Source organism: Hibiscus syriacus, unplaced genomic scaffold, assembly GCF_006381635.1.
Source record: "Hibiscus syriacus cultivar Baekdansim isolate YM2019G1 unplaced genomic scaffold, ASM638163v2 tig00117017_pilon, whole genome shotgun sequence".
Classification (NCBI taxonomy): Eukaryota; Viridiplantae; Streptophyta; class Magnoliopsida; order Malvales; family Malvaceae; genus Hibiscus; species Hibiscus syriacus.
The window spans coordinates 5,924,382-5,934,906 of record NW_024063526.1 but is presented as its reverse complement, the minus strand read 5'-3'; the positions used below and the strand labels follow the sequence as shown (position 1 = coordinate 5,934,906).

At 34.6% G+C, this 10,525-nt stretch overlaps 1 protein-coding gene across 1 annotated transcript; it reads left to right on the top strand.

Annotated features, from left to right (window-relative positions):
- Nucleotides 1–6,626: 6,626 nt before the first annotated feature.
- LOC120195732 (zinc finger BED domain-containing protein RICESLEEPER 2-like) lies at nucleotides 6,627–10,044 on the top strand. The gene is made up of 2 exons (XM_039197662.1): nucleotides 6,627–6,727; nucleotides 7,892–10,044. The coding sequence occupies exon 2, from the start codon at nucleotides 7,901–7,903 to the stop codon at nucleotides 9,875–9,877; it is 1,977 nt and encodes a 658-aa protein (XP_039053593.1). The 5' UTR covers nucleotides 6,627–6,727; nucleotides 7,892–7,900; the 3' UTR covers nucleotides 9,878–10,044.
- The last annotated feature ends 481 nt before the right edge of the window (nucleotides 10,045–10,525 follow it).

Below are 10,525 nucleotides of genomic sequence, written 5' to 3'. Positions count from 1 at the left end.
AACATAGCTCAATCGAACCACTGTGGCAAAGGCAAGGCAATCTTTGATGACTATCGCCAGCTGGTACAATGCGTCTTTGTATCGACTATGGTGATAGTCATACAAACACTCTAATTTGGTCCCAAATCAACTTCTAAATCTTAGGATATTTTTTAGGGTAATTTACCACCATAAAAACACTATCTTTACCATAAAATCATCATCTAGGCATAAATCAAATAAAAACCCCAAATATGCTCAAACGCCAAATCCCTAAAAAATCATGTTTAGAAAATTCATATCACAACAAAGGATTAGAAATACACTACCTTGGCTTAGGAATCTGAAATGAAGCTCCTTTCTTTATCTACACCTGTTTTCTTTTCCTCATTTGCCTTTGAGTACTCCATACCCACTTTCTCTAACCAACAAGAAAAGCAAGGCCCTGGATCCTTAAACGATGTTGGTAGAAGACTTAAAGACTAATTTAAAGCTAAACGAAACATAGAAGAAGTCCTTACCACCACTATTTTTATCCATGAAGATTGAAGAAGAAAATGGAATAAGAAATGGAGAAATGAGAATATAAGAAGAAGACACAAAGCCTTTAGCTTTTGTCTCCCAAAAGTAATGCTCAAACCTATTCTAAATCCCCTAATATCAGCCTCAATTTCAAAAATGGTATAACTACTCTTTTAGTCCATCATACTTTACCTTATATGTAAAATCCATATTTTTATAACCTTTTTAGGCTTAGTTCACATCCAATCAATCCCACACTCAGCCCAACAACTTTAATTATGAACTCCTTGAGGTTCATATACCTCTTGGGTTAACCTGAAACTACTAACCCAAAAATTAGGGTGTTAAATCTCTCCCCTCCTTAGAAAAATTCTTCCTTAAAATTTACTTAGACTAAACAATGACCCACCTATAGGTCCAACACTTTGAAATCTCAAAGAACTTAAATTCTTATCAAAATTGATCCTCGAGATAGAAGTCATCGTAACAAGACATGCAACTCAAAACCTTTCAAAATCGATTTACAATTTTCTAAAGAATATTACATATGTCAAACCTCGAGCAAAAACTTCGAGGACCATAAAATCACTAAGTCTCTTTCTAGTTGTTCTAATACTGAGTACTTGGAATTTTTCACGAGGGTAATATTATACCATGATTCCAACTGTTACCATAAAACCCCTTTCTGATATCTAAATCGAGCCAATTGGTTAATCGATTGTTTGAAATCTATAAGTCTCTCTTACTAAACATAGGTAACTCACCATGCTACATATCGAGATCTTGCGGACACTTGTCATCCACACTCTCTATGATGTACACTGAAGATATGATGATAACTCTTGACTTCCTAAGCGTCGATTTATATGCTTCCATTATGTAACTCTAATTCAATATTCATCCATTCTACCCTATTGATCTCCATTTTCCTCACAATTCATATACACTTTAATCACTAAATCATGTATCTAAAGTAACCACAACTGAGAATCGATTACTTGCTTAGTGAACTAGATATATATAGCTCTCCTAGAGAGCATGCAACACAAAGCGAAGATCTCTAACAGCTACAATCTTCAAGCTCAGATAACACTAAGCAACCAAAGCTTAAGGTGTTTGGTCTCCTTTAGCCTTAAGCACTAAAATTTATCGGGCCATTCGATATCAGAAGAAACTAGGTGTCGTATATAGATCACGCTGTTATACCAAGACGAAGATAACAATGATGAAGTTTGAGGTCAAAAACTCCAACTTTATTTAACCACATAAGCATACTTTATAGTGTAGTCTGGGGTTACACAACATCGCATGACTTACACCCTACAAGTCTACTAACAATGTTACCTAGGATGAGACTTATACGCACTCATGTTAGGAATGTCCATTCATTAACCCCACACAAATAACATCTCAACTCGATTGTTAAAATTTTTGAGTAATCCATCACATAATCAATGATCGCAATGCACACCACTCAATGTCACAAATGCCTTTTCTTGGGGATATACACCTCTAAATCCCAACTTAGGATTACTCAATCCCTAAAGATATGGTCACATGAACCATCGACTCTTGAGGCGGAGACACACTCTCATTACCTCAGTCATATCCTTAAATAACCATCTAGATGTTTTCTCATATAGTCACTTAGGTGAATGGTTATACCAACAAACTTCTCATTAGAGTCAAACCTCCACTCAAAAGAAACGATCAAGAGTTCTCTACACCCCGAGACTCGTAACTAACTATCTTACCCATAATACCCTCAATATATAAGGTGAGATCCAAAACTGTTGTATAGAAACATATTCCCGGCTAACTTACTACTCATGAGTACAAGGGGTATCTGCCCCTAGCTAGCAACTGAAGTGCCTTGGCACTAACCGAGTTATATCCTGATATTTTATGACAATCATGATAACCACTACACTGACTAAAGTAACTTGTGTATTCTTAAAATTCTCATGGAGATATCCACCTCCAAGGTTGATCTTGGGATTACCAAAACTCTATGGGATCGGTAACATGAACCCTCAACTAAGGATACAAAATATCCTCATATCCTCGCTTCTAACTTGATATCCCAAGAGGATCATACCTTCTAGACTTGCAACCTCGAGGTCCAAGCAACTCTCGTGCTAACCACTTCACTTAGGTCAGCTACCGAACCTAACCCAAGCACTCGAAGAATGTCTATGGTAACCTTGTCAAATCCACGAAGGCGCGTTAACTAGGCACATAGACCCTCATATTAGGATCTTCTACATAAATAATTTTCCCACTTAGTTCACGTAGACCCCGTGAATGGGTGCACAAACTCGCATATCTGATGCAACATTACTAGCTAGAATTGTTCATACTTGACATCCAATCTATTACGTTAACTTCCACTATAAACCTCACAGATATAACAAGCCAGGATGTACGCAACTAGATTGGAAACATGTCGACCTAATCTTTCACTTTTCTATTCAATCATATCACTGACACTTCTTGAGCAGACCTTCTGGCACACTAGATCGTTAGTATCATTTTTCAGTTTAGGATAGTCTCTCACAAGATGTTCTAAGAATTCACCTTTAAAATACGTCATAGAGATTCTCAAGCATCTCTTTTGATTTCACTTTCCACGATGCTTACACTCTAGATACATGAAACTCTGTCGAAACCATTTACGCTTATCATATACTATTAAGCTAACGGTCTCCTACGAGACACTACTTTCGACCTTTGACTCGATCATAACGACTGAACTGATGTTGTCCTCTTTTGCTAATGAAAACTTCTAGATCTCTTGGCCGACCAACTAGGATGGGTCTACCAACATTAAATTCCTCTTATCCAGCCTATCGATTTCGTCTACTAAACTCATCCTTATGACCTACACTCTTTTTGCGGCCCTAACCCTTCGTGTCAACTTAGAGAATACTTTAGACAGATAGGGTACCTCTATGCTTGATTACTTATATGAAGATCTTCATGAGACCTTCTCCACATTAAGTACTCATTTGAAACCAATTCCAAAACATATAAGGTTAATCAAAGGAAATCTCTCTTGTACTCAAGCATCGTACAATCTCCTAAACCAATTGGGAGGACTACATCCTTAAGACATCCATATACACCTTGTCGACATGCTTTTCATTACACTCACTTAGAGAATGATCACACATAGACATCTCGAGTTGTAGAACCAAAATCTCCCACTAATCAATAACGTTACTCTTAAGCAACGTAGTGTCACATTCTAGTTTACCCTCTAGTGTCACATTCTAGTTTACCCTCGGAGATAGGAAGAAGCTGCTTTAAAGTCTTCATGGTTTCTCTAACCTGCTGATGCCTAAAACCAAGTCATCATCACTTAAAATATATAATTTCAATTTCTTAAACTTCTTTAGTCTCTCTACTAGATACTCTATCGGTGTTGTCACACTCATAGCAATCAATAATCTACAAAAATGTCCATCATTTCCTAAAGCGTGGAAATAAATCCTCTAAAGAAGGTTATCTTAACGACTTTCACTAACATTGAGACCATGCAATCCTCTACCCAATGTAGGAACTTAACGCTAGAATTATTGGGATGGGAGACATGTCTCTCCATTCTACAATTAAAACTACACTCGAAACCCAAAACCATCACCACTTCAGTAAACATGGATACAAAGAGGAACAATCAGGATTATAGTCTTATAAAAGTATTTTCAATACCTAAGGGCATGTATTCAATGACACCTTACTAAAATCGACCATTGGGTCTTAGGACCGACTCAACCTGATGCTCTGATACCATTAAATCTAACGCTCACATTGAAAGTCGATGCAAATCTAGTAATCAAAGTGTTACACGGAACCACCAAGGTGGCTAACCACTAAATTCAAAACCAAATTTTCTTTCAGTTTCAAATACGATCTGATTACCAAAATAGATATCCAAAATAAGTATAAATCTTTCATAAATTAGAACTCCATGACACAGTTTTAAATCAAATAATACAATGTAAAGTTTACAACTCCAAATACACAAGTAAGGGTCCTATGAATACACATGCCCACTATAAGAAACCATACAGTACTCTGAGAGGAATGTTGGAAATCTTATTACGACAGTGCTCCTTGAACGGCTCAAAGTACTAACCTACAAACGAAAACATCCAAACGCTGTGCTTACCAAGCCCAATAATATAATCACTAATCTCGAGCAATATATGATTCTCATAAACATAAGCATGCTAGAAGACATGGTAATAAACAATAGGTACATGCATGAGCATAATCAAGTGCTACCAACTAAAGGTTTAACTATTCTATCGCTATAGTTTGAGCCTTATGCTCCCCTTAGTCTTCTACTAAGAGCCTCGCCAAGAGTATAGAAATATTGGGTCTCTAACCACAATACCTAACAATGACAAAATGCAATAAGCATGAGACATAGCAAAACATCGATATATATATATATATATATATATATATATATATATATATATATATATATATATATATATATATATATATATAGTGGCATTGTCATCGATTAACGAAAGTGCCTGAGCATTGGTACTAAAGTGCCTCAACAATAATACAGAAGTGCATTAGCACTGATACTAAAGTGCCTTAGCAGTGACACTAAAGTGCCTTAGCATTGTTGGGGATATATCCGGATATTTCACATACTTATACTTTAGGCGATCGTCATACATATAAGTAGCTCAAGTGTCTTTATCGTTTCCCAGGTGTCAATCAAAGGTATAAGTCTTATCAAATCTTTCATCATAAGGTTCTTATGGTTATCACACATATATCATTATTATCACGTGGTTATCTTATCATTATTATCGATTATAATAAAAATAGGTGAGATCGCTCTCTCAATTACTAATATATCGTATGTTCTCTCTCCTAGAATGTTATACAAGAGTTTAATAGTATTTTATTATTTTATGTCCTTAAGGCAATTCATATGCATATTGGTATATTATAACTATACCAACTCTTGATTTAGGGATAGTACGTTGACAACGACTCCCTTTACTGTTGAGTTAGGATTGGAAAGAGTTGTAGTTGATTTCTTGTGAGGGGTGGAAAAGCATTTGGGGGTTGCGCACGAGTATTGTCCTTTGGTGGTTTCTTTGTGTGATCGACTACAATTTGGAGGGCAGCAAATTGAGAGCTTAGCTTGACATTGCTTGTGATTTCTTTAGTGTTTGAAACTATGACTTGGCCTTTTGCTTTTCTTGACTTTTGTGTTTTAGGGTTTTGGTTTTCCTCGTTCATGATGATAAATCTAATTCGATTTTAGACAAAATTGTAATCAAATTAAACTTATAATATTAAATTTTTACTTCTAATAGTTTAGAACTAAAAATATTGATAATATATCACTCATATACACATGAATTTAATCATTTTATTTTTTTATTTAATATTATATTTTATTCTCAAGTAATGATTTTATTATTTTCTTTTATTTTTATAATATTTAAAATAAAATAAAATATATTAGAGGATAACAAAATTTTATTTTTCTTCGAAATTTGAATGGATGAAAATTTAAATTTTTTCAACAATCTCATATAATATTTTAAACAGTTTTAAAATCTTATTTTATATTATAAGTAAAGATAAATTCTTATTTTAAAATCATATAATATTTTAGGTGTTTTATCTACAATTTAAGTCTAAAAAATATTCTATTCTAATTTCATTTCGTTTTCCTTCCAATAAAATCTTAGTGGAGAATTTATTAAAAAAATGGCTAATAAATATACATTTATTTAATGACATCACGTATAAATATATGATATTTAATAAATGAATTAAAATTACTTTTGATAATTGGCCCTTTTGAAATAAAATATTTAGTTTCGTCACTAATTATTTATTTAATGACTCTCAATTATATTTGATATTTTTTTTAAGTGTTGAGTTTCTCGGTTCATTGACATTAATTATTATGTTTTTAACTACGGCTTGAAGGTTTGAGACAAATTAATTAATTAACTCCTAACCGCTTTGCTTAATAAAAAATCCTTACCGTATGATAAACAAAAGAGAATAACGGCCGTTTGATTGAAGGAGGTATAGAAGTAGTGTTAGATAAATAAAACCAGGTCCCTTCGCGGCCGCTAATTCTCTCTCTCCGTTCCCTCTTCGGCTCAGAGAACGCGCTCCTCAACCCGATCCGATACCCGCTTATATAACCCAATATAATCCACTGCCCGTAACTGTACTACGTTCTACCCTTTTTTCTTTTCATTTCACATATGATTTTGCTTGGAACTTCTATTTTGATTTTGTTATTGAAGAAATGTGCTTGCATCTTGCTTTGTGATTTTGTTCGTTTATTTTATTATTTTTCATTTCTCGTGCTTGCTATCATGCTGAAAATGAATTGTAATTTTGCTGGATTTTTCACTTTATTTTTTATATGGGAATAAATTGGCTCTGATTCTTGCAGTCCTTCTCTAAATTGAAACATAATTAATTTGTTGTTTTTTCTTTTAATTCTAAATCCTAGTTATGTTTTCTTTAAAACTTTTTTGGTTAATTTTAGAAGCAACAAAACTGTAAGTTAAACTGCATGTTAATTGTATCTGTTATTGAAATTCTAGATCGTATGGTTCTTATAGAATGAGATTTCTTTTAAAAACTTTAAGGGAATGAAGGGGAAAAAATGGGGAAAAAAAAGTTTTTGGATCTTTCATAGGTGCTATGTTTTCTGATTGTTCCATTAAACTGTTGTTTTATGATGAAATCCTCGTTGGTTATACTATTTAACATGTTATCTTGTATATATAAGAGATGTCACAACTTGAATAATTTACATTCTAGTTCATTGATCTTAGTGTCGATTTTCATGTATCTCCCAAAACTTTAATTTTATCAAATTACATCACTGAATTTCTATTTATTTATAAATTATTTCACCTATGCTAGCTTCTGTATGTAAATTTAATGGAAACACTCCCAGCATGCATACGGAACTTATATTTTCACGTCCTTCGTAATTTTTGTTCAACTTTGTTCTAGTATCATGTAAAAGAAAAAGAATTCTAGGAATTGCCATTACCGTCAGTGTGGAAACTTTGCTATTGGTTTAATGGGACCTATGAAAATGCGAACACAGAATTGTAATTATGTTCCTGTTAGAGGCATATTGATGTTTTTTAGACATGTCCTCTGCAAAGGCTATGAACATTTCAGCAGTTTTAAATATTTTTGGATCTTGGATTGTTATGATATCCTGTATAAATGTTCTATTGTTTGTTTCTATAAAAAATGCGGCTTTTTCTTCGGGCTTCATGATTGCAATCTTCTCTTTTCTTTTTAGTTGCATTAATTGTATAAGGTACTAAGTTTGTTTCTAATCTGCACATTTGCAAATTAGTAGGTTCATGTGATGGATATGTCCGATTCAGTCATAGTAAATTCGAGCAGATTGAAATCTATTGTCTGGAACGACTTTGATAGGGTGAAAAAGGGTGACACATTTGTGGCCATTTGTAGGCATTGTAAGAAGAAACTTAGCGGATCAAGTACTAGTGGAACCTCACATCTGAGGAACCATTTAATTAGGTGTCAAAGAAGATCTAATCATGGCGTGGCTCAATACTTTTCTGCTAAAGAGAAGAAAAAGGAAGGTTCTCTTGCCCTTGTAACTATTGATCAAGAGCAGAAGAAGGATGAAGTCCTTAGTATTGTAAATCTTAGATATGAACAAGAACAGATTAAAAATGAGCATGTTGGCATCGGTAGTAATAGCTTGGGTCAAAGGCGGAGCCAATTTGATCTTGCGCGCATGATCATATTGCATAACTATCCATTGGCTATAGTGGAGCATGCTGGGTTCAAGATATTTGTAAGGAATCTACAGCCCTTGTTTGAACTTGTGACATGTAATAAAGTCCAAGCCGATTGCATGGAAATCTATGCGAAGGAGAAGAAAAAGGTGTATGAAATTTTTGATAAGTTGTCTGGAAAAATTAGTGTATCTGCTGATATGTGGACTGCTTCAGATGGTGCTGGTGCATACCTGTGTTTGGCAGCACACTATATTGATGGGGATTGGCAGTTAAAAAAGAAGATTTTGAATTTTGTTGCCATTGATCCCTCTTATACAGAAGACATGCACTCAGAGTTTATAATGAATTGTCTGATGGATTGGGATATAGATCGGAAGCTGTTCTCTATGATATTTGATAGTTTTACCAGTGAAAACATTGTTGGCAGAATCAGAGATCGGCTGTCACAAAATAGGTTCCTTTATTGTGATGGTCAATTATTTGATTTTCGATGTGCCATAGATCTTCTCAACCGCATGGCCCATGACGCCTTGGAAGCGCTCTGTGAAGTTACCCAGAAAATAAGAGAAAGCATTCGCTATGTTAAAAGCTCAGAAGCAACACAAGCTACATTCAATGAGCTAGCTGACGATGTTCAGGTTGAAACTAAAAAATGCTTATGTATTGATAACCCACTGAAATGGAACTCGACATATTTTATGCTTGAAGCTGCCTTAGAATTCAGGAAAGTTTTCTCTACTCTACGTGATCGTGACCCTGTCAACATGAAGTTTCTCCCATCTGATTTAGAATGGGACAGGCTGAGTACCATTACTAGCTTCTTGAAGCTGTTTGTTGAAGTTGCTAATGTTATTATGACAAGCAAGTATCCAACTGTAAATATATTTTTCCCCGAGATCTGTGATATTCACTTGCAGTTGATCGAATGGTGCAAGAACTCTGATGAATGTATCAGTTCCTTGGCTCTAAAGATGAGAAAGAAGTTTGAAGAATTCTGGGATAAGTGCAGTGTTGGTCTAGCGGTTGCAGCTATCTTAGATCCTCGATTCAAAATGAAGCTCTTGGAGTATTACTACCCACAATTATATGGCGACAGTGCTTCAGTGTTTATTGATGAAGTTTTTGAGTGTATTAAATCGCTTTACCACGAACATTCTATCATCTCCCCTTTAGCTTCTTCCATTGATCAGGGACTGGATTGGCAAGCAAGTTGTATTCCCAGTTCCGCAAAAGATTCTAGGGATATGTTACTGGGGTTCGACAAGTTCCTTCATGAAACTTCTGAAGCTGTGGGTTCTAATTTTGATCTAGACAAGTATCTGGAGGAACCGCTGTTTCCTCGTAATAACGATTTCAACATATTGAATTGGTGGAAGGTTCACACTCCACGGTATCCTATCCTATCGATGATGGCACGCAATATTCTAGCGATTCCCATATCCAAAGTTGCATCAGAATCAATATTCGACACCGGGGGAAGAGTGCTTGGTCATAACTGGAGCTCGTTGCCTCCAACTACAATTCAAGCCCTCGTGTGTGCACAAGATTGGATACGGAGTGAACTCGAAAGCTAGTTTTTTGCTCCCCTTTGAAAAGGTGGGAGGTTAGGCATCTTTTTTGTAGCTCTGCTATTTTGTCAATAATTTCCTTTGTGTTGCGCTTTTTAGAAAATTAAAGGGTTATTGTGATCAAACTCCATATTAATTCCCATCTTTATGCTGATCTGAATCTGTTGTAAGTGTATTAGTTGTACGGTGTATGAAAAGCCTTAACTCCCTGTCTTGATGCTTGTGTCATTAACACCGTAAAGTGAGCTTCACAGAGGAAATTGCAGGTTGAGGTTTAAAAAGGGAAAGTCTAAAAAGACAGCCTAATTTAAAGTTAAATACGGTGAAATTTAAGGTTAAGCACGGTGAAAATGGGCATGATTAAAAATGTGACAAAAACAGCATAACGTTTTCAATTTGATTCAACTTAAAATGTAACATTTTTTATAATATATTTAGTTATAACTTAAATTGATACGAATAAAATCACATTTTAAGTTATGTTTAACTTTAAATATTATATTTTTATTTTTAATTGTTTTTTTAACCTTAAATAGTAGGTTATACACAGAAATACCCTATATAATAGAGATGATATCCGGGTCACATTTACTCGAATTTGGCTCGTTACAATGCCTAGAATTCTGATGCGGTATTGTATGATTCGAAATCAAA

Excerpts from the sequence above, each read along its gene's own strand:
- LOC120195732 (XM_039197662.1), top strand. The coding sequence starts at position 7,901 with ATGGATATGTCCGATTCAGTCATAGTAAATTCGAGCAGATTGAAATCT.